The sequence below is a fragment of the Limulus polyphemus genome, unplaced genomic scaffold (assembly GCF_000517525.1).
Source record: "Limulus polyphemus unplaced genomic scaffold, Limulus_polyphemus-2.1.2 Scaffold2855, whole genome shotgun sequence".
Lineage (NCBI taxonomy): Eukaryota > Metazoa > Arthropoda > Merostomata > Xiphosura > Limulidae > Limulus > Limulus polyphemus.
Genome location: NW_013668465.1, coordinates 36,163 through 61,991, shown reverse-complemented (window position 1 = coordinate 61,991; position 25,829 = coordinate 36,163). Strand labels below are relative to the sequence as shown.

Sequence of the window (25,829 nt, the reverse complement as noted above, 5' to 3'; positions counted from 1 at the left end):
ACACATGACATAGGTTTATGGGAAAGTTAATCCCAAGTTAATCATGCAGGTGTTCAAACTGAAACCCATTGCTATTCACACAATCTTCGAGTCTGCCTGCCACACTTTTGCAAACTTCCTGACTCAAGTATATCTGTTTATCCAGTTCTATAAATGCATCTGTGATGTACCTTTTCATTTCATCAACATTCCGCAATATCCTACTGTACACAATTCAACAGATTTATCATATGCAACTGTATACCTACTTATGGGCCACTAAATTCTGTGCTTGTACCAACACAACTATATACATTCTTATAGTGTAAAATAAACTATGATGCTGATTACAAAATAATGCTATTAACAGCTTACATAGGTTACAAAGTATAGAAAACATATTTTAAAGGTATCTAATGAGAATTTATAAATTTTAACACTAGTTCCACACACACTCTAACACATGTATACACACCTATACAGTATCTGTCTGAAAATAAAGTTTTTGATCACATCAAGGGAATTCAGAATTTTGTATATTATCATTTGATGTTAACACTCATACCTAAAATTTAAATTTTTGGTGAATTAGAAAATACATTTATGGCCCTATATAACTGACTACATTTACGAGCAGTTTGCAAGATCTACTTACCAATAAATAACTTGCTTACAAATAAACTAAACAGAATTTGCAAAATGAGAATGTTAGAAAGATGACAGACTCTTTGCTTAGTTTAACATATTATTTGTTTTGTTTATGTAAAAATTTCTTATAAGTGTTATCAGCCAGGTATTAAATTTAACCTGATAAAAGATATTGCTTATATCTAAAGTAAGGTAAACTAGAAACATAGGGAGATAAACATACATATGTATAAACAGGTCTTCCTTATATCTCACATGTTTATAAGTGAAGTCATCTGTATTCAGATATTAATAACAGGCAGGAATCTAAATACATACTGAAATCTGAAGCGATATGAACATTAACAAAAGAAATTCAAAACTGCTGCTTGTTAAGTAATTCATTTCAGTAATTCAAATATTAGATGCAGACTTATCCAAAGTAATTATTATTATTTTCTATATTTTGGGAAAGAGGAGATATCTGTGGAGAAAGTAACAGTTAAACTATTACCATGCCCTCATCGTACATATACATGTGTAAATTAACATTTAGAATTGCTATAATAAAAAAAAAACTCATATTATCAATAATATTTGGAAAACTTAGTGCCAAATCATTATTAAAAATTAAGCCATTTAGTTGTGCTTAGTTTTAGTTTATTTTGAAATCCAAAACTACAGAGTTTAAACTTTCCAATTATCTAAGCCTGGCAAAGGTTAATAAAATCAAACTACTTTTAACCACATTAGTTTATTAAATAGGTGTGTCTTTACTTATTACATATTTCACAGACAATGGTGTTCAGGATAAATAAATATCCCATATTCTTCAGTATAACCTTAATATTGTCTACAGTGAATAAAACTCAACTATACAAATTCTTTAAAAGAAGAAATTTACCATTGAAAATCCAAGTAGTGTTAGGAGCTGGAGCGCCATCTGCAGTACATGAAATTTGAGCATCCATTCCATCAAGTACAGTTGTATTCTCTGGTGACTTCATGAACATTGGTGGAGAAGCTGAGATGAAGAAAAAAAACAAAAAACGTTAGTTACATAAGGACTGCTCTAGAGACAACTCATTTCTAGTTTCAATTAATAATTCTAAGAACTTATGAATGACAGTAACAAAGAATATGTCAACCAAATTAAATTTGCTATATCCAGTGCTGATGAGGCATTTCGTCCAATACCAGGGCTCATCAGGTCAGTAGGGATACAACAAACACAGCAGTGGTTGAGTTAGGAAGTGTTTCATGGACAAAGTAATATCCTGATTTGATATTCTTTAATATAATATGTTCAAAATCATTATATTTCACAATCAAATATTATTGAAGTAATTATATTTACATTTTACATTTCCATTACAACATTAAAATAGTAAATCATACACTTTGTCTCATGATTCAAAACATTGATAATAGAAACATAGAAGTCTGTTAAATTAAAGCCTTAATTAAAATGGATTAATTTCTTTAATCAAAACATTTATGCATAAGCATTAGACTCGTGATCAAAAAATTTATTACATGAAAAACACAAATCTACAAATAAATTAAAATTCTTACATTCTACCAAGTAAAAGTAAAATATCAGCCTAAATGAAGAACTACAAAAGTTTAACGAGTTAAGACCATTATTGAATGAAAATCTTTACATTTTACAGAGTAACAGTATCAAGCCAGAGGATGAACAACAAAATGTCAATGAGTTAAGCCATTAGTGAATGAAAATCCTTACATTTTACAGAGTAACAGTATCAAGCCTAGAGGATGAACAACAAAATGTCAATGAGTTAAGCCCATTAGTGAAAGTCCTTACATTCTTCAGCGTAATGGTATCAAGCCTAGAGAATGAACAACAAAATGTCAATGAGTTAAGACCATTATTGAATGAAAATCTTTACATTTTACAGAGTAACAGTATCAAGCCAGAGGATGAACAACAAAATGTCAATGATTTAAGACCATTAGTGAATGAAAATCCTTACATTTTACAGAGTAACAGTATCAAGCCTAGAGGATGAACAACAAAATGTCAATGAGTTAAGTCATTAGTGAATGAAAATCCTTACATTCTACAGAGTAACGGTATCAAGCCTAGAGAATTGACATTTTGTTGTTCATGATTTAAGACCATTAGTGAAAGTCCTTACATTCTTCAGCGTAATGGTATCAAGCCTAGAGAATGAACAACAAAATGTCAATGAGTTAAGACCATTAGTGAAAGTCCTTACATTCTACAGAGTAATGGTATCAAGCCTAGAGAGTGAACAACAAAATGCTAGTGAGTTAGTGAATAAAAATCCTTACATTATACTAGTCAAAATCTCAGCCTAGAGGATGGAAACACTATGATATAATTAGTGTCAGTTGATGAAAATCATTAATCCAATAAATTAAACCTTAGTCTGAATTATCACACTATGTTGAGTTGAGTCTTAATGTGTGAAAACCACTTTTCTACTGCACCAAATTATCAGACTGTATGAAACACCACGTTCTCATCTATGTAATTGTATCATGCCAAGAAAATAATGAAATAAATGAATCTGTCTAATAAATGGCTTAATTTACAGCTGAAAGAGTTATATCTACCAGTCATACAAGACTTTAAACGAGTCTTCTCCGGAATGCTTCAGATTCTTAGTTCATAAAAACTACCCACAAGGTTAGGTAACTTGTTCTTTTTACCTGTGTTTTGCTGTGAATTTCCACATTAGGAATACATGTGATTTACTTACTACAGAGCTTTCAAACATAAAATTCAAGTACAATTTATGGCAGGTACTTCTATTTATAGAAATTTGGGTATTAGTATGATTAAAGAGATTAATGTGTTATCAAATTTCAGTGTCACACTCTGTTAAGTACATTATTAGAAGCCTCAACAAAAATAAAGTTCTACTCTCTTAATTTTCATACATCATACTATTAATATACCCTTCATAAAATATTCTTGCTGACAGGTGATTATCTATCCATACATAGTAAATTGTGACAGATAAGCAAGCAACCAGAAATGAAAATTCTAATTTTAAGCTGAATACAGCTATATTATTATTGTTTAATTAAGTCCCATACAGTTTGTAAAAGGTTAAAAATACAAACTAGCTTTGGTCTTACAAACACCTAATCAAGATACTTTGCAAGTCATTACTAAAACCTACAATAACATAAGTAATTAATAATTATCCAAGCTATAAATTCAGTACATCAAAAATAAAAAAAGGTTAACACCTTCACTACCATGAAAAATTTTATTTGAAAATATTTAAATCTTTTTTTCTGTTGTATTCATTACCATGAAGTACACTTGGATTGTTTTTCCAGAGTATTTTAACAGAGTGACTTACTTGGATTGGTTTGTTTTGCATATTTGCACAAAGATACACAAGAGCTACCTGTGCTAGCTGTTCCTAATTTTGAACTGATAGACTACAAGGAAGGCAGTGAGTCACAAGCCAGTTATGTGATGACAATGACATTATGCTATTGTGTACCATATTCATTGCATTGAAAATTTTTACTGAACAAAAAACGGGTAAGGTGATTTTGAATTGAAAGGCCAATATTCAACTGGACTCCTTGAACAATGGCCTTTCTAATGATATGAGACTTGTAGCATTTCATTGAGAAATTTGTGAGAAAGATTCCAGACAGACAAATGCAAGCATATTATCTATATAGATGCATGACTTTTTCCATCCTAAGTGGCAGTCAAAGAGTTAATAGTTAAAATAAGAAAAGACTAAACTGTAAGAACTTCATTAGGTAGTTAGTAAAAAGCTTACTTTTTCCATCCTAAGTAGCAGTCAAAGAGTTAATAATTAAAAGAAGAAAAGACTAAACTGTAAGAACTTCATTAGGTAGTTAGTAAAAAGCTTACTTTTTCCATCCTAAGTGGCAGTCAAAGAGTTAATAGTTAAAAGAAGACTATACTGTAAGAACTTCATTAGGTAGTTAGTAAAAAGCTTACGTATTAGAACTGCATAGCGTGGAGAAGTAGGCTTTGATGAAAAAGCTTTAAAGACAGAAATAAGAAAAAATAAATAATTAGAAAAATATATTAAATGGACAAAAAACATATAACAAAATAGATTCTAATGCTCATGAGGTTATATTTAGCATTTGAGACATTTGGATAAGGATGATCATTACACAAATTTTCTCAATAGTAGAGTTACAGGATCATATACTTTCTACTATGCTAACTATGTAATTTAATCATTCACCATAAGATACTGTAACCAATTATTTGTAGTTCCAAAAGGGATTAATGAGTCATTTGTTAACAGGATTTGAAACTTAGTCATACACACCAGTAGAGTCATGGCTAATGGTAGACTTTTAGGACTTCATCCATCAATCAATTTTTCACAATATCTATTTCATTTTGTGTGCAGATTTCTTATAAAGCATCAAGAAAGATGTCAAAAAATTAAATACTGCAATCATATCTGGCAGAAGTCTGTGTATAATTATTTAGTATTATCTAGCTGTTACAGAAAATTACACATAAAACCTGTATATTTGGGAATTTACACTTTTAGTGTAACTGGAACAATAAAAATAATTTTTTTGTGTATTTCAGAACATAAATATATTTTTCAATGTTATGCTATGTATAACACCTTTTCCCATCATTTCTATCAGAGGTACAATTTCATCACATTGATTATTAGATTTGTTCAAAAATAGCTGATTAGTTACAACAGTTTTGATCAATAAAGTTTCTAACCTTAAAATGTACTTCCAAATACATGTAGTCACACGCACAAGGTTTCAGCATTTTGTCACATATTTACCAATGTATGTTGAAATGTTTCATCGCAATCGAAAATTTATAGCAATTTATAATTTCTGAAACTCGCTTTCTTTATTCTATAGATTAATACATTACATTGTTTCATATAAAGACTAAATTTGTTTTTCTAAATGGCAAACAGCTCATATAATATTTCATAAATTTATCTTTTATTTTCATGAGATAAAAAACAAGAACTGTATCTCGACATGTTTCATTTAAATCTTTTTACTGCATTAGGAGAGTTTTAACACAAATAAATTGAAACATTACAGTATTTTAATGATGGGATAGGAACTAATGTTTTGAAATTTAAAAAAAAAATGTATAAAGAACATTTAACCTTAGAACACTAATAAACTAGTGATATTATTGATTACAAGAATTGTAAAACAAACAACAAAATAACCACATGTTAATACAATAACAAAAAATCATTTTATGCAATAGAGTAATATATACATCAAAGTTGTGGTTTTCCTTAAAACATTATAATGAAATATCAACCAAATAATAAATTTGTTTTTCAGTACCATAAAATATTCCAATGGTTTTAGGATATCTCATAAATACTTAAGTTTACCTATTAATTTATCACATTTTAGTATTTGTGCTTACAGAATAAGCCAAGTCCACATTTATTTTTTGAATATAATAAATATTCAAAGAAATTATTTAATAGATGAAATACAACTTTTATAGCAGAGTTGTTTCATAATAAAATATGCAAACAGTGCTTTGTTCATAACTGTTGTTTCTTCATCATAAAAGTCTTAGAACTGATTTTCTTTTCTTGCATAAGAAATCAGTCTTAATTATGGAATCTGCTCTGAACTTTGTATATAAGGTACAAGCTCATACATAATTTTTCTCAGACACCCACACATTACATTCTTTATCTGAACTTTGAAGAACGAGATATCGGTGCAAAATGATCTATGCATTCTCCTAATGTTATGTCTACAAGAAATATGGCTGTATAGTCTTTTTTTTCTGTTTATAATTTGTTAATTTCTTATACTAAATCCAATTACAAGAGAGTTTTGAAACAGCATGTTTCAAGTTTCTTCTTGACCTACATAGATTTTGAAATTTTTCTTTAGCATATCTTATTTCAGTGTTTGGCATGTGATAAAATTTTTTGTATCTGTTTAAATGTGTATAATTTATTAATACAGGAATAAATATAATTTACGTATAACAGTGATATGTTAGAATAATAGATTGTTTAAAGTGTGAAACAAAATACAAAGCCATTGGAGATTGCTAAAAAAGTTAAAAGAAAAATTAATTAAAATGTTTTGTTTTTAAAATTTATTACCTTTAGTAGTTTAATATATTTTTAACATTCAACAAGTAGACAAGAGTACTATACCCTCATTATTAGTGAAAAATAAACATAATTTCAACTGTATACCTTTATTTTGATGTAGATGACATTACCTGAAAAATTAAAATCTTATTTTTATTGAAAAAAAGATGTTTCAGGCAACACAATTCAGTACCATTCAAAATATATGCATTTTATATTTAACTGCAAATTACTAAATACAAAAATTACCTGGAAAGCTGATTAATTTAGTTTGTTGTTAAGCACAAAGTTACACAATGGGCTATCTGTGCTGTGCCAACCATGGGTATCGAAACCCGGTTTTTTGTGTTATAAACCTTCAGACTTATCGCTGAACCATGGAAAAGTGATTATTTTAGTATTCTACATATTTTTATACATTTGTACCAAGTTTCTTAAATATAGATGTAGCAGTTTTAGTCATACATTGCTACACTGGAAAGTTGGGTTTCATTTCTTTGGCTGATTCTGCACGAGCAAAGCCATTGATTCCAAGACTTACATAATTTAAGTACTATGCAAAAAATTTAAATTAATTAAATTATACTGTTGACAGAAAAGGGTATTGTATAAATTTAAATAAATGCTATTATTTTGAATGAAACAAAGCAAAGTTCAATATTTAATATGTTGTGATGTATTAGTTCAAAGAAAACAAAAACTACAACATCTACTTTTCTGATTATAAAGACAAAGTCATACAAGAATGACATGAAATACAAAGTTCAGAAATGAAAATTATTAAAGATAACCTACTTTTTAACATATATAACTTTAATTTACTCTAAATTAAAATGACGAAACATCTTACTTTTAACATGAAGCCAAGTACTTGCCGATACTTGGTTAATACTGTTCTCAACCACGCACTGAAAGATCCCTGAATCAGAAGTCATCAGTTCAGAGATTTTCAAGGATCCATTGGCTAGCAGTTCATATCTGTTGTTTGTGTGATCTTTACTTAGTTTTTCAGAATCCCTAAACCAGGTAATATTTGGTTGTGGATTACCTGTTGCACCACAGGCTAATATGACATCATGCCCAATCTCAGAAACAGTTTCTGGGCTAGGTGGATCAGTAATGGTTGGACCAACTGAAAACATACATAAAAATAAAAATAAAGCAAGGTATCTAGCATACAAAACATTATAAATTCTTCGAGACAAATAAAAATCAAACACTTTTATAGAACAATTAACGTTTAACTTAAACTATCAATGAATTGGAAAACTATACATACAAATATAATCTTAAAGTATATTGTACAATATCTAAAAACAAAGAAATATTATTGTTTAGACCCACTGACATACAATAGATCCACATCTTGCAGAAAATAAATATTTATCAAGATTACCATATACAGTGACTGTTGCTTTGGCAGTCACTGGAGGGTTGTTTCTGTCTTTCAGTTGTGCTACACACTCATATACACCTTCATGCATTGGTCCAACATTTAGCAAGTTGACCGACATATTCCAAGGAGATGACAGATATGAAATCTGTGTCTGGGGTAATTCCACACCATCCTTCATCCAAATAATTTCCAATTCTTCAACAGGTCTATTAATTAACATAAGTATTCAATTAATGAGTTAATATTTGCATCTACTACATTAAATATTGCTGGTCAATTTAAAATACATCTCTGTATTAAACACTACATATCTATGAAAATGTTTTAGTTTTTATATTCAAAAACAGTACTATTATTTAAGAAATAAAAATGTTATTAATATTTTATCTTGCATCTATTTATACAGTAAACTATGCAAGTACTCTCAATTTTTTTGTTTTCTCAATTTCTAAATTTCATATTATTTCATTTTTTTACAAATAGTAATTCAAACGAATAATATGGTTAATAGTTTTATTCATTAAAAACGTATCTGTGAATATTGTGGAAGTGACACACAAAATAACATTCTTTCACATGTGATACAAAGAGCTTCAGTCAAACAAATCCTATAGTGAGTTTTTGTTTTATACCAAAGGACCAACAGTACAGAAAAAGGTTTAAAAAAGTAAGATTCAATATTGATGCACAAAAACCAAGAAACTGAGACAAAAAGATCTCATTTTAGAAAAATTACTGGTTTTCTTTACTTTAATTGTATGCATGGTTGCTTCAGTGTATTGGATACGGTCAGTAACTTTACACTGTAAAAATAAGTCAAGCTTTCAACAAGAAGTTCAGTCAAAAATGAAATTACTACCTTGCATTTACAACACATTCAAGGACAGCAGGATATACTCCTTGCTCAAAGACTGAATCTTTAGGTGGTATTACAATTTCTGGCGGTATCTCTTCAAATCTATTATTATCTATACAGAAAACAAAAACATACCGAACTTTGATTAAAAAAAAGTATTTTCCATTAAAATACTGCGTAGTAAAAAATACATAAAAACAATTATTAAATAAAACAAATCACACTAATCATTTTTTAGATTAATTAAAACACATCACAGCTTCAATTTCAATTAATTAAAAAAAACCTGAATTCTATTTCATTAATATTTTACTTAGTACAATTTATTTGGAATAGAATAAAATACAAAATAATGCAACTAATATTTAAGATCAACATAATTCAGAATGATGCAAGATCTGATAAATGATATCATATAGCAAACAGTAAGTCAGAAAAACTAACAGCATCAAAAACAAATAATTTTGAAATATTAAAACCCAAAATTATGCTTTAAATGAAGAAATCTGGCCAAGCATTAGAAACCAATATTTTTAACATTTCTAACAAAAACCATGTAAACTGTGGATTTTTTTCCACATTCCTTTTAATTGTCTCCTTCAGATTATAAATCAGAGGTGGGTAAAAATAACAATTTAGATACATCTTTCTACAATAGCAGAATTTGCCAGTTGGGGTGGATGATAAGAAATGGGTTTCTCATTCATATATATGCAATATAAGACTTTGAAAATTACAGTTTTAAACACTGAAAGTTGGCAAAGTATTAAAAACAAATAAGCCTAACATATACTACATTTTTTACTTCCAAAATTCCTCATAATTTGTACATTCTGGGATATCCAAATGGACAAATTAAAAGGAACATGAAAAAGAATTCTGCACTTCATACAACTTTTATCAGAAATGTTAAGCACATGAATACAAAAAGTTAGCTAAGCAACTAATTATTTATTATTCTAGTATCATACAATGCACATTTTTTGTCACTTATAAGTTTGGTTTATTAAATAAAAAAATATTTTGTGTTTGTGATTATCTCTACTTATTGTTCTACTATGCAAGTGGTAGTAAAAGTCTTGGGAAAATCCAAATAGTAAATAGCTGAAAGGGTTTCTTAGAATTATTTGGATGAAGAGCAGTCAATGATAGCCATTTAATACAGATCAATTTCAGTATTCTCAAGCTTTTCTATAATTTTTTTAAATTTATCCTCCATCTATAATATATCTATATAAATTCTATCACTTTAAACCAAACAATCCAAAAACATGTATCACTAGACCTGAAGAACAAAAACACTAAAAAAAACAAACCATTGACAATGATATGGAGAAATCCACCAGTAGCTTCCACTCCTACTTGAGTGTTGGTCAGTGTAGCCTGATAGTGTCCACTGTCTGCGACCTTACTAGATAGAATGACTAGAGAGTTATTAGAGGTAGTGAAATACCTCTTCCCTTGGAGTCGACCCTGGCCAACTCTCTGCCATGTGACAGTTGGTGGAGGTACACTGTCCACTTCAGGAGGAGATAGCACTACTGACTGACCTTTTTCCACTGTGACAGTTAAGTTTTCCTTCAGAATATCTGATATCATGTCTGCAGATGAAATAATATACTTCGTTAAAATTTTATCTTATAAATTGGGTGAAAAATAGAATTCTACAGTACTATACGATATAAACTGTCTATAAATGATGAATATCATTTTTCTACTAGCTTAAGAAACAATGTATCTAAAATATCATGATCATTGTCAACTTTCCATATATCTTGACTTGAATAATAGATATATAGTCAATGTTCAATATAACCTGTTTTTAGTACTGTTGATGTTCAGTTTATAATATTAAATGTCTGAAATATGTATATACTCAGTTTTAAAATAAAATTTGTAGATGATTTTATGTAGGTTCAGCTTACAACGAAACATGTCTGTAATACACACATGGGTATTCAGGTTACGGTGAAACATGTCTGTAATACACACATGGGTATTCAGGTTATGGTGAAACATGTCTGTAATACACACATGGGTATTCAACTTGTGATGAAACATGTTTGTAATACACATGTGGGTATTCAGGTTATGGTGAAACATGTCTGTAATACACACGTGGGTATTCACCTTGTGATGAAACATATCTGTAATACACATGTGGGTATTCAATTTGTGATGACAAGGCAAGTTTTGGCTACATTAACATGCATATAAAAGTACACAGGATGATTTCTAAGAATCTCAGCTGCATCACGAATTTCAAAAGTGCCCTACTGAGTAGTCATTACGGCATGTTACTGGTGGTAGAATATGTAAAATGCAAAAATCTGCTTACACACAAATAATTTCTTAAATGTCAAACAGAAAAAGTTCTCCTTGAAGAAAACAATCATAGTTAAAACTAAAACAGTGACTGTTATTTTATGGTGACATTATTGTTTACACTAATGTTTTATGAAATAATATACCAAAATGTGCTGTAAATCTGTATTTACGCGATGAAAAACTGTGGCAGGAGCAGCAAACAGGTATTTGCATCAAAAGGTCAGAATTTGTTCACGTTGGTAGAAAAATACTTTGAAATGTTTACCAAGCTTATAACTAGATTTGTAATTTGAAGTTCCTAAAAGTTTGCAATGGAAACTATATTTAATGGTTTCCCCTATTGGAACACTGCCAATTTTAATGATTCATTACAAAAACATCATACCTCAGGTATGTGGATACACAGGAATTTCACATACCAGTAAAATACTACATGGTTGTTGAGCTTCAGCTTAAAGTGCAAATTGTGTGTAACATCACATAGGTGTCTTGCTTATGATGCTGTCTGTGATGCTACATGAATATCCAGCCTATAGTGCCAACTGTCTGAAACACTGTGTGTGTGTGGGTTCATTTTACAGTGCCAGCTGTACATAACACTATGTTGGTATGCAGCTTATGGTGCCGTCTGTTCAGCTTGGTGCAAGCATATGGGTGTCCAACTTATAGTACAAAATTTCTGTAATAAAAAGTGATACCCACCATACAGTAGAATTTTTCTTACACATTTAGTCTGATTTTACTAATGTAATGCTTGCTATTCTAAACTTATATGTTCTATAATTAAAGGCTATTTATAAATGTCAGTACAAGTAGAAGCAATGAATTCTAATGATGGTTAAATAATAATAAAAAACTCTTCATATATTATTTGAAAGAGCTTCACCCTAGAGAAATAACTTTTTTTTCAATAATAGCTATACCAATTTTTATTACTATAAATTAGATTCAGAATTTGTAACTTATAAGTAACCTGTTTGTATAGTTATGCCATATTGTACCCATTTGCCACTTTTGTGATTTTAGGAATAGCTATCTGTATTGTGTTTTTATAACAAAATTTGATTATATAAATTGTACTTAAGCTTAAACAAATGTACTTTTGATTTGGTGCAGACAGAATAGCTGATTGTGAAATGGAAATGCTCAACGTCCTTGCCATGATTCTAATGTTTCTCAAATTTAAGTAAAACTTTGATAAGAAACCTGTGTGAAACATAAGTGTATTTTTAGTACGTAGATGTAGCAATCCTAACTACATCCAAACCTGAATGTGTAAACAGCTAATGTACATGCTGTTTTATAAACTGGAAATTTTTAATTACCTGTGTAACTGAAAAGTGAAATAAATCAAAGCAATTTATTCATGCATAATTTAATAATGGCTTTTCAAGTGATAAAATAAGGTTGATAAAGTTTTTAAGTTGTACTACATATACGTACGAGGTATACAAGTGAAAATATCAATTTTAGTATTTTAATTTTTTTTACTGTACATACTTTGTTTCATCTACATTAGATTTGGACAATGTCTGAATATATAGTATAAGGTGCACATAGCATCAACTTGCACAGGTAGTGTTTATAATGGGAAAAAGAACAATGTTAGAAAACTCATGCTAACTATATCCCATAATGCACAATAATCATATCTATTTTTATCAATTCAATCTTATAACATTTGATCCAAAGTCCTTCTTATATTATTTTAGAAATATAAGGCGTAAGGTCTGTCTCCAATGATAAATATATAGCTCTTAATAGTGTTTCCTATTTAAATGAAAATATTGTATTAAATATTTTATATATGGTTTATTCAAAAATTATTTTAACACAGAAAAACTTCATTAAAAATATAAGTATGAAAACACTTATGTAGATATCTTTGCTTTTGTGGTGTTGTATCCTAATTCATGTTTCTTTCATCCCAATATTGATTTTGTATCAACACTAAGTTTAGCTCATTTGTAAGCTAAGCCTTTATATCTCACTAGACAAACTCTCCACTGTGTCTATCATTCATGTTTGATGGGTTTAATTTTCTTTGTCACCTACTTTTTTTTACATCTTGAAATATTGCATAGTCAACTACAGTTGCATCGAACAAAAGATTACTAACACATCCAAGAAAATCAGTTATTTCCTTGATAAGTCCACATCAGTTACAGATATAAGTAGACAGCTAATCTAATCAATTCGCTAATCAAACAGTTTAAAATATTTAATTCTTGTCAAAAAATATATCAGTACACATTGTCTTACCATGTTAACAGAAAAAGTCCTTAGAAATTGAAATGGGGGGGATCATCCCATATGGTATTGCAAACAAACGAACCGTTTCTTAGTTTGAACTGCACCAATATATATGAATATTATACTGATCATTATGACCTTTGAATCTGGTCACTGCCACAATGAGATAACATGCTGAATTAAGTTCCTTCTCTTGACAATGTGGATTGACTAAGTAAGTAGCAATGTGGGTTGGAGCAGTAACTTATTACTCTTGGATACTGTCAGTAGTTTTCCTCAACTTTGCTGAGTGAAATATTTTTGCTTGCTCATGTAAGTCTTTTGTGTGGTGAGATGTTCTTGCTTGGCATCAGATAATGAGATCAGAATGGTAGCTGAGAAAGATGTTGTTATTATTATTATCATTATGGGAGATTTTAATTTCAGGGGTATTGATTGGGAAAATTTTGAGTCTGACAGTGAGGGAAATAGGTTTTGGAAATTGTTCAGGATAATTTTATACACCAACTAGTGATGGAACCTACAAGAGAGGAAGCTATTAGATTTAATATTTGCATCTGATATGAAAATGATGGTGGTTGGCGAGCATTTACGTACAAGCAACCATTGCACTATTAGGTTTGGGATTTTAGTACCCTGATTTCAAATTTCAGGGAAGCCAATTTTGATGGAATGAGATGTAATCTCGCCTCTGTAGGTTGGACTACAGAGTTGGGAGGGGGATCTTGAACAGATGTGGGAAACATTTAGGGAAAAATCAATAAGCATACATATTCCTACAGAAAAAAATGGGCAACGGAGCAGAATATACCAGTATGGTTTATTAAAGGTTTAAGAAATCATATTAGGGATATACATAATAAATTAAAGAAACTTAAATTTGTTGGAAATAATATGGACTTGGAGGACTATAGGAAATCAAGAGAGCTCTTTAAAAAGGAAGTTAAAAGGGCAAAAACTGTATATGAAGGAGGGTTGGCTGAGAGAGTTAAATCAAATAATAAGGAATTCTTTAGGTATATGATGGATAAACAAAATGTTAGAATGGGGATTGGGCCTTTTAAAAATGATAGTGGGAGCTTATCTCAGAAGGTTATGAGATGGTAAACTTATTAAATTATATGTTCTCTTCAGTTTTTATGAAGGAAAATACAAGTATTATGCCTCAACCAGAGCACTTAATGTATTTGGAAAATATTGATGTAAAACATATCATTTTAAGTTCTGAAATTGGGAAGTTGGGAAACCTAAGAATTGATAAATCCCCTGGACCAGACAACTTTTAAAGGAACTTAAATATTATATTTGTGAACCTCTAGCTAATACTTTTTATAGGTCATCGAGTAGTGGAAGAGTACTAGAAGATTGGAAGTTGGTTAATGTTAGCCCAATATTTAAAGGAGGTAATAAAAATTGTCCAAGTAATTATAGGCCAGTTACTCTTACATCAGTAGTTGGAAATATTTTGGAAAGTGTGATTAAAGATGCACTGCAGAGTCACTTAAAGCAGTTTGATATAGCAAAGAGCTAGCATGGTTTCATTAAAGGAAAGACTTGTTTAACAAATCTTCTGACATTCTTTGAGGATGTTACTGCAAAAGTTGATGAATGAAATACTGTGGATTTGGCTTATCTTGATTTTCAGAGAGCATTTGATAAAGTGCCTCACAAAAGACTTGTTACAAAAAGTAAATCTGTGGGTGTGGGAGAAACGTTATTAAATTGAACAGAAACTTGACTGGAGAGTAGAAAGCAGAGAGTAGTAATAAATGGAGTTAGATCTAACTGGATCACAGTTACAAGCAGTGTGCCTCAGGGCTCTGTGCTTGGTCCTCTGCTGTTTGTGATTTATGTTAATGATATTGACTCTGGAATGACTAACAAAATTTTGAAGTTTGCAGATGACATTACAATTTTTGGGGTGGCTAACTGTATCAAAGATGCTGCAGACTTAGAGAGAGAGAGAGATTTAGATCATTTGATGCATTGGGCCAGTATGTGGCAGATGATGTTTAACTATCCAAAATGTAAGGTGATGCATATAAGTTTTCACAATTCAAATTACTGTTACAATTTAATTGGGAATACATTAAATACTGTGGTTGAATAAAAAGATCATGGTATTGTGATAAAAAAATCACTTAAGTCATCAAAATAGTGTATTGAAGCTAGCAAAAGGGCTAATAGGATTTTGGGTAGCATCTATAGAAATAATGAATACAAGACAAGGAATATCATTGTTTCACTTCATAGATCACTTGTAAGACTTCATTTATAGTACTGTGTACAGTTTAGGGCTCCATTCCTCAAGAAGGATATTGAATTGTTTGAGAAGGTTTAGAGAAGAGCCACTAGGGTGTTATCTGGGATGGTGGGATTGTCCTATGAGAAGAGACTAAAATCTCTAAACTTGTCTACTCTGGAGAGGAGACGGGTCAGAGGGGATTTTATTGAGGTGTTTAAGATTATTAAGAGTAATGATAATTGGATCCAAACTTTTTGTGTTTAACAGTGAAAACAATAGGACAAGGGGTCATAAATTCAAATTTTGGCAGATTAGGAGTTGTCTGCAATTTATACAGTACTACTTTTCAAACAGGGTGGTTGGCTTTTGGAATGAGCTGGCTTCAAGGTTGGTGTAAGCAGTTCCAGAAAATATTGGATGAATACATGAGTAGTTAGGGGTGGTTATAGTTAGGAGCTGAAAGGGACATCCTTGATGGGCTAATAAGCTCCTTTTTGTCTCTTTAAATAAAATTTTATAAATTTAGGAATGCAGCTGTGTCTGCTTCTATTCTTTCAACTGACTGAGACATGTGCTGAAAGAACTGATATATTTTGAGTTTTACATTCCAAACACATCACATAGGATATTAGTATAGATCTTCCTAGGACAGCAACCACAAACTGCATCTTTTACATCAGCTGACTGTAGAACCTTCATACAAATTTGAAAGTCTTTTAGGTACTTAAATGATAAGTCCAGTCCATGGAGTTCCAGAATAGCTAACACTTAAAAACAGCTGTTAGCATTTGGTTGTTTTTAAAGAACTTGACAATTTCCTTGCCCTTGCACAGATGTATTGACAATGTTTTTAACCTTTTCATGTTAACAATGAGGTGCACACCCATAGCACTGGAGATGTAGATATTCATTATCAATGTCCCAAGAAGCCTTATTACATTTGATGGTCTTTTAGTAATAATTTTTTAATATTGAACTTGTATGTAATTACTAGTGTGTAGAGATTCATCATTACTGGTGAATGAATAAAAGACTGGCTTTGAAGTGATTACCATAAAATTTATTGCTCTTTTATGCAAGTATTAATTCAGATATTAGATATCACAGACACACAATGGGTTCTCCTGATTAAGACACTGATCTTTTGGTAAAGACCTGTAATTTCAGCATTAAAATGCTTTCCCACCACCTGCTTACAACTAGGAAGTTTATAGATTGAGCACAATTTGTAAAAGAAGTTCTGTACATAAGGGCTATTAATAATGTTAACAGGTGTTTCTTACATAAGCAGAAGTAATGTGCAATAGAGCTCACTCATCTGGTCAGACACCTAACTATCCATTAAAATAAATTTGATTAAAGTTTCTGGCACTTGGTGACTTACTTGTAGCATATTCCTTATAGATAGAAAAGGGTGGCTGCAAGTAAAAATCCAGGTTGGCTCACAAAGGGTATAAAGAATAAAATTAAATAAAAGCATCACAAATTTAAGAAATTTAACTTGAGTGCTTTGGTGTGGAGATAAGTTAGCTAATTAGATAGAAGAGTGGCTGGATAGAAGAAAGCAGAGGATTGTTATAAATGGAGTTTGGTCAAAATGGATTAATGCCACAAGTAGGGTACCTAAGGGCTCAGTCTTAGGACCTTTGCTTTTTCTGTTTTACATCAATGACATAAGTGAAGAAATTGTCCATAAATTTATTAAATTTGCAGATGATATTAAGGTATTTGGTGTTGCTAGCTGTGAGGAGGATGCTGATGCTTTACAAGGGGATTTAGAGTTGGGTAAAAAAATGGCAGATGGGTTTTAATTATAATAAATGCAAGATAATGGATGTTGGTTATCATAACTTGAATTATAAGTATAATTTGAATGGGAATAACCTTAACAGTGTTATAAAAGAAAGGGATTATTGTGTAGTGGTTGATCAGCCTCTTAAGCCATCCAAGTAGTGTGCTGTTGCTTGTGGTAGGGCAAATAGAATCTCAGGTTGTATCTACAGAAATATTGAATACAAGTCTAAAAAGGTTATAGTTTCATTATATAGGTCACTGGTTAGGCCACATTTGTAGTATTGTGTTCAGTCTTGGGCTCCTTACTTTACGAAGGACTTTTAATTGTTGGAAAGGGTTCAGAGGAGGGCTACTAGAATGATGCCTGGGATGGAGGGTTTGTTATACAAGGAGTGGTTAAGATCTCTGAAATTGTTTTTTCTAGAAAAAAGAAGAGTTAGAGAGGATCTGATTAAGGCATTTAAGATTGTTAAGGGAATTGATAAGTGTTGATGAATCATCGTTTTCATACTTAATGATGAGAATGGTAGGTCTAGAGGACATAAATATAAATTTTGGCAGGGTACGAGTCATCTTCAGCTAAGAAAGTTTTATTTTTTTAATATGGTGGCTGGCCTTTGGATGTTGTGGAGGCAATAAATTTAAATGAGTATCAAAGAAAGCTTGATAATTATATGAATAATATGGCTTGGCTTTGAATTTTTCTCTTGTTTTATACATATATACATTAGTTTTAGTTTACTTTAGAGGATGGGATGGCCTAGATGGACCAATAAATCCCGTGTTATCCCTAAACATCATTGTAATTGGTCAATTTGATGCCTGATGCTTCTTTTGAATTCTCTCTTTTCACAAATAGATATGTAAGAGAAAAAAAGTTTAATAAGTATGTTTTATCATACAGTCAATAAGTGTAATATATTCTAATGAAGGGTACTTATACTTTGTCAACAAGAAAACTATTAAAACTAACTCAAAACAAATTATTTTGATTTTTGAACAACACACAACTTTATTACCTTATACCAGAAACAAAATGGCAGTACAAAATTTGCACTAATTTCACTGTTAAAAAACACAAAACATCACTAAAATTCATCACCTTCACTGAGAGTAACATTGATTTTTTAATTTTTATTTTCCAATAAAAGAAACTTTCATCTCGTTTTTCTAGACAATTCTATTTCTATGCATAACCACCAGTTTCTCGCACTGCAACAATGTTGTAAAATAACCTTAATATTTCAACCAACAAGCAAACAGTTCCAGAGAAATCAAACCAATGAAAATTATATTCTCTTTCTCTCTCTCTGCAAGTAGATATGTATGTATGTATATAAATATACACTCACACACACACACACTTATACACTCCAGAACTTTCTCAACTCATGTGAAATACCAACTTGTAGAAGTAGCAAGAACTGAATATAGTTATGAGTTTTCCATGTATATTACCAAAAATTGCCTAAGGTTACATACAAATTAACACTTTATTCACTTAATCTATTACAATATGCAGAAGAGTATAATTGTAAAATATATATATATTATACCGAACACAATTTTAATTAGTAGTAGTTTTTCTGACAGGCTAACAATTACAACTAATCTGAACTTTTGTGTGTTATTTTAGTATCTTTATTAATTTTAAGCACTTTTAGGTCTGGACAAACAATATTCAATAACATACATCCTCTCAGTACTTACATGCTACAGTCAGGGATGTTTTCTCACTGAAAACTGCACCTGCTGCATTTCTAGCAACACAGTGGTAATCTCCACTATCTTTCTTAGTGACTGGGGCAAGTCGAAGGAGTGGGTCACTGGAGAAATCTCCTAATGGGATACCATTTTTGGTCCATCGGTAGTCTGGTGGAGGAATCCCAACAGCTTGGCACTGCAGAATCTTCCCCTGACCAGCAGCAACAATACCTCCAGCAAAAGATGGCTGGACAACAAAATGTGGTGCTGACTGTTGATCTGTCACATTAAAGAGAAAGAAATTACCATCACCTAAAGTATTCTCTACATATCACTGCACAATATTTATTAAAAGGCATTGACTTTATTTGAAGCATCTTCCAATCTTCTGAAAAACAATTAACAAAGTTAACATATATCTGGCAACATTTTGCTACCTGAAAGAGTTATGTTAGTTATTTGTTGCACTAGCATTTTATTGATGAAATAAATAATACAGCGTATATGAATGCATACTTATTTTAAACACAAGCTTTGAGCATTTTAAAAAATAGCAGGAAGTTATGGCTAATAGAATTTCCTGATCAGTGGTCACAATTCATAATTTATTAGGTCGTCAAGAAATTAATGTTATGTTTTGAAACACTTTCATTAACCCCTCCCCCCCAAAAAAAACGTACATCACGTATATAAGTTAAAGGAACCACCTAAACATCATGTTAATATAGCCTATATAATGTGTACAGTTTAGTATACTCTAATCCCTAGACAAAAGCCACTTCTGACCCCAAAACCTAGACTCCATCCACAGAAAATGATGCTTTGCATTTGGTGGGACATCAGAGGAGTAATTCATTTTGAACTCCTCAATCCACAGCAAACTGTCAATGCAGAAATCTACAGTCAGCAACTGGAACATTTAAATCAAGCCCTTCATCAGAAACACCCTTCACTCACCAATTGGAAAGGTGTTCTTCTCCACAACAATGCACATCCACAAATGGCACATTTGATGCAACACAAGATTATGGAGTTGGGTTGGGAAGTTCTCCAAATATGGCACCATCAGATTACCATCTTTTTATGGGAAAACATATGCAAATGTGGAAGGTGTTAAAAAGGACATTGACATGTTTTTTGCTTCAAAGTCAAGTGATTTCTTTAATCAGGGTATTAACAACCTGATTGTAAGATGAAAAAGCATCATCAATAACAATGGAGACTATTTCATTTAACAAATGTTTTGTTTTGATATACAAGTTGTTCAGGTTTTTTCATCTATAAAAAAGTGACATTAATTTCTTGATGACCCAATAGTACCACCCCATGGAGACACCAGCAAGGCTTAAATTTACAGTGCATTGGTAAAGCGGATAAAATTTCAAGACACGAGGTTTATTTTATAGATATTAGGTAAGATTAGATTATTTGTTAAAATTCTGTAATTAATTATGTAACTATAAATAACTTTTATAATTTTTACTATGGGGTGGAAGTGGGAGGGGGCGGGTAGATAAAGCAAGTACCATAGCTACCTATATTATGATTCAAGTAAACCGTGTATTGAGCAGTAATAATAAATGAATTCTTGAGGAACACATTTACTTTTTTCTAATATATATTACTACTTTAACTTTATACTATATTTTTTTTTAACAAGTGTACTACACTTTCAAGGACGTGCATGATATAGCCAGACAAAATATTTTGTAAAATGACTTTTTTTAACCTTCTGTATTTTAACCTGTTAAATTTTCTGTATTCAACTGATATTTCTTTTACAAACTGTACAAATTGCATCAACACATTGTCTTAAAATCATGTCAAATTAAAATGTCTGATGAAAATTTGGAAATAATGGCTAGAGGAATGGAGTAAAAAAAGGCAGGATAAGGGTGAAATATGTGAATGTTACAGCATTTTGTAGCTTAATTAAACAAATTTAAAGCATTGTAGCTATTGATTAACTGACAGGCCTTTATTATCATATATAGTTTAGTATAACATGAAGTCGCACAAATCTTTTAAATGTAGTGGTACAACAGGAGGAGTTTTCTTGAAACAGCTTAGTTGCAATTTTAAGATAATTTGGATTCAAGAAGACTGGAGCACCAGAAGTTCCATTTGAATTCCTTTAAGTTTGAAGTTTAGAATCAGATCAGAACATTAGATTTCATCTGCAATATTTTGTATAGATTGTTCTTTTCTACCACACTCATCAGTATTCAAATTCAAAAACACTTAAGCATAAGATGGTTTCAGGAAAGTACAATCTACTACGTGGTGGCATAAGTTATCCAATCCATTTAAAACAGTACTTAATATTTTTTTTTAATATATACATATTTTCATACAGCTAGTGAATAAAATCATTTTGCTACCAACTTTTTAGGCAGATATTAAATTTTCACTACTGCCTTTGAAAGTTAACTTCTACCCCTGGTTACAGCATATAAAGAACATAAATTTACATATTTTTAGGCTATAATTTAATACGTTATTGCAATGTTAATGTATGAAATGCAGAAACTACAACAAAATTCAGTATGATCTTACAGTATTTAATTTTTGCATGAAACAGAAAAATATTCAAAAATTGCAAGTACAAACCTTAACACCTACTTTTGAAACTAGATTCAAGCAAATAATGAATCCTAGGGATATCCAAATAAGATAAAAGTTGTAAAGAAATTTTGATTTTTAAGTATTTTACATATACATGTAACTATACACCGAGATACTTTAACAAAAGATACTGCTATCAACTCGAACTAAAACACCCTAACTTTACAGATGTGCTGTAAATAGAGCATCTGCTACCAACTTACTTAATGTGCAATTTTTTCATATTCTAACTTGAACCATAATACAAGAAATAACAGACATTCTAATATCAATAAATAATTGTGCAAAGATTGATCAGTTGATGATGATGACAAAACCTTGTCGAAACGTACATTTGCTGTTATGTTAAACTTATATTAAAGTTTTTCTTCATTACCCATTCAAGCCGTCTCCAGCCATTATTAGTCTAGATAAAGATATTTCCCACTATTATCTCTTATATATCCCTTTGCTGGAAGAAAAAAAGAACTACAAAAATTTACAAAGAGGACTGATACATTATTTCTTAAAAAGAACAAAACTAGTCTCTTAACAATAACACCAATTCAAAAAGAGCTTCTAACAGCATTATCTTCAATCCTCCTCTTTATTGTAAACAAATTAGCATAGCATCATGCACTCTAGCAGAAACTCTTAAAAAAACCTTTATCTTACAATGAATATCTTAAGAAAATGTTTAAAAACAATTCATCCTCTAATACACAAGCCTTCTCAAACTAAAAAACCTGTTTAAAATAATAGTAAACTTATAAATTGCACAGGTAACAATGAACACCCCCCACATATCTCTAACATTATTAAACTTTCAGAACTCAGTCTTCTTAGTAAAGATCTGAAATTCTGCTCAAACAATAACTTCGTTAATGAACCCCAAATTCTTTCTGACCATCATGTATTCTCAAGAAAACTAAGACTTTACGAAGACTACCCTACTGAAAATCAACATACACTGAACTTCAAAGAAAAACCTTCATAGACATTACCACCAAACAGAGAACCACAGAGAAAATCATATTAAAGCAGTAGAAAATGACATAATACAAACCTTTAAATTTTCCAAGTAATGTCATAATAATCTTAACGAAAATGAAAGAACTGCTCTTAAATCGAACAAAAATATCATAATAAAGCCACCAGACAAGGGTGGGGCTATTGTTATTTTTAACAAAGATGAATATATTGTTGAAGCTAACCAACAACTACGGGACACTAATTCCTACAAGAAACTTGCACGATCCTCTGACCAAAAGTACACAAACCAAACAATCTTGGCTGACCCATAATTTCTAACAAACATAGCTACTGAAAAGCTATCCTCTTTTGTTAACCAACACACATGTATTTCCTGTACTCTTCCTTCTTACATAAAGGATACTACTCACTTTCTTAACAGACAGTTACCACCTAATAGTCTTCTTTGCACAATGGATGTTTCTTCCATTTACACTAATATTCCATACGATAAAGGACTAGAAGCTCGAAAGTTTGCTTTAACCCTTTCAAACCCATCAAAATCCCAAACAGTAACTGATCTTGTCAGCCTTGTTTTAACTCTGAACAACTTTGAGTTCAATAACAAACATTACCTTCAGATTGACAGTACCACAATGGGTACCAAAATGGTTCCCAATTATGCCAATATTTTTATGGGTCATATTGAAAAACCATCTTTTATAACTAAGCCCTGTAAGACCTCATACATGGAATCATGTATTCATCTCATATTCAAACCCCTTTCACAAAACAATTGAGTTTACCTTTAATTACTCTCTTACCCAAATTAACTTTCTTGACATCACTATCTCTTTAAAGGATAGAATTTTACACACCAACTTGTAGAAAAAACCTACAGACAGGCTACAGTACCTTCCCTATAAAAGTTGTCACCCCACTCAAACTAAACAGAACATTACCTGCAGTCAAGCTATTAGAATAAAGAAAATCTGTTTAGATTACAGAAAATACACCAAGGATCTAAGACAAACCATGTTACAATGAGGATTTAAAGATACTGAAATTGACAGACAGATAGAAAAAGCTAACAACATTCAGCGAGAAAACATCCTAAAACAGAGTAATACTAAAGTTTCAAATAGAATTCCTCTTGTTATTCCCTATCACTTTAAACTCAGAAAGGTTTCACTCATTCTGAAAAAACTTTTTCATCTTTTACAATTGATTGATCACCTAAAACAGATATTTCATAAAATTCCTGTTGTTTCCTTCCAGAAAAAGAGAAATCTAAAAAATACCCTTGTTCACACAAAAGTGAATTACATCTCACTAAAGAGTGGTTGTCATCCATGTAATAAAGCTCATTGTCAAAGCTGCAAATTCATAAAAATTACTGACTTTTTCTGACAAGCACAACCAGAGAAACTTTAAAATTCCTAAAGAAATCACTTGTGGAACACAGAATACTATTTACCTTATACAGTGTAAAAAATACAACCACCAGTATGTAGGACATACTCAAACAACTCTTATAGAATGTTTCAACAAACATAAATCTTCTATTAACACCAAAAAAAAAAAAATACTCCCTGTTGCTCAACATTTCAACCAACTTGGTCATTCTATCAATGATGTTACTCTTTGCATTATGCATTATTTGAGAAATAAGGTGAATAAAATGGCAGATGACTTAATTATAATGAATGTGGAATATCACAATCTAAATTGTGAGTATAACCTTAACAGCATTATGAAAGAAAACAATCTTGGTGTTTTGGTTCAGTCTCACAAGTCATCCAAGTAATGTGTTGTTGCTGACCAAATAGGATTTTAAGTTATATTTACAAAAAATACTGAATATCCTACACTAACTTACATGAAGTGTTTGTTTGTGAATTCTTCCCACAATATTGGAGTTAGCAGGACCAAACTTGGCCTGGGGACATTCTTATCTAAATGGTATAACCCCACTACTAAGGGGGTCAAAACCTGAAAGGTCACTCAAGTATGATCAGACTGGTTCTCAACTGACTTTACATATATATTGTTACAACACTTTTATTCACCCCAGAAAGATACCAGAAGGACAGATAAAACATCTAACTACAAACTTACAGTATGGTTGTGGTGAATGGCTATTGGTAATCATTTTGATTAGAAACCTAATTACTAATTAGTTACTATTTACAATTACTGAACATTAATAAGTAATTAGTTACAATGTTTGATACATATTAACAGATACTAAGTAACCTATTTGTAATTAAATTTAAAAAAAAAAACGAATATTTTTTAACTCAGGCACTACCATAAATGTACAAGTTGGCTAATATTATCACTATAATAATCAGTATCTAAGTCATCCTATGAGCCATAAGTATATTTATAAACTTGATTCATTCTGCTGTCATCCACTTCCTTAATACAGGAACACTCCATGCACTTTACATAAATTACATGCACATGCAGTGTGATGCTATCAAGGACATGAAGTGAACTTGAAATTTCAACCTGACTGGCAGTCTTCAAAAACACACACTCAACTATTATTTTATAAAACAATAATTGGTACTTATGGCCCCTGCAAAGAACTAAATTAAACTTTTTAAGTTCATTTGCTCTGAAAGAAAAAACCTTAAGAATATTTAAATTCTTAGCACAAGATTCACATAACTCTGAAAATTGTTCTAGGCATGAAAATAGATCTAATACTGTTGAAGAAATGAAACTACCTGAAAAACGGTTACTCTTCACTTTAAAAGTATTATGAATGGCTAAGAAACCAATTTATATGGAAATTATTTGTTAAATAAGGCATGCAATGTTATCTAACAAGCCATATCTTTTAAAATACTGTTAAAATAGATTCCTAAGACAAAAAAAACTTTCATTTATTCACTAGATTTAATATTCAAACTTCCTTTTCATAAAACATTCCAGGTC

At 30.8% G+C, this 25,829-nt stretch overlaps 1 protein-coding gene across 3 annotated transcripts in view; it reads right to left on the bottom strand.

Moving 5' to 3' along the window:
- The window catches only part of LOC106468067 (protein sidekick-like), a 110,911-nt gene that overhangs the window by 69,611 nt on the left and 15,471 nt on the right, over window positions 1-25,829 (bottom strand). For 2 of the 3 annotated variants that reach the window (XM_022396372.1, XM_022396374.1), the window contains exons 2-8: window positions 19,314-19,586; window positions 10,300-10,584; window positions 8,987-9,095; window positions 8,128-8,333; window positions 7,582-7,863; window positions 4,592-4,636; window positions 1,511-1,630 (exon numbers count right to left, since the gene is read on the bottom strand). In XM_022396372.1, coding sequence (XP_022252080.1) covers window positions 1,511-1,630; window positions 4,592-4,636; window positions 7,582-7,863; window positions 8,128-8,333; window positions 8,987-9,095; window positions 10,300-10,584; window positions 19,314-19,586 — 1,320 coding nt within the window. The remainder of the gene's footprint in view (window positions 1-1,510; window positions 1,631-4,591; window positions 4,637-7,581; window positions 7,864-8,127; window positions 8,334-8,986; window positions 9,096-10,299; window positions 10,585-19,313; window positions 19,587-25,829) is intronic. The other variant, XM_022396373.1, reaches the window with a different exon arrangement.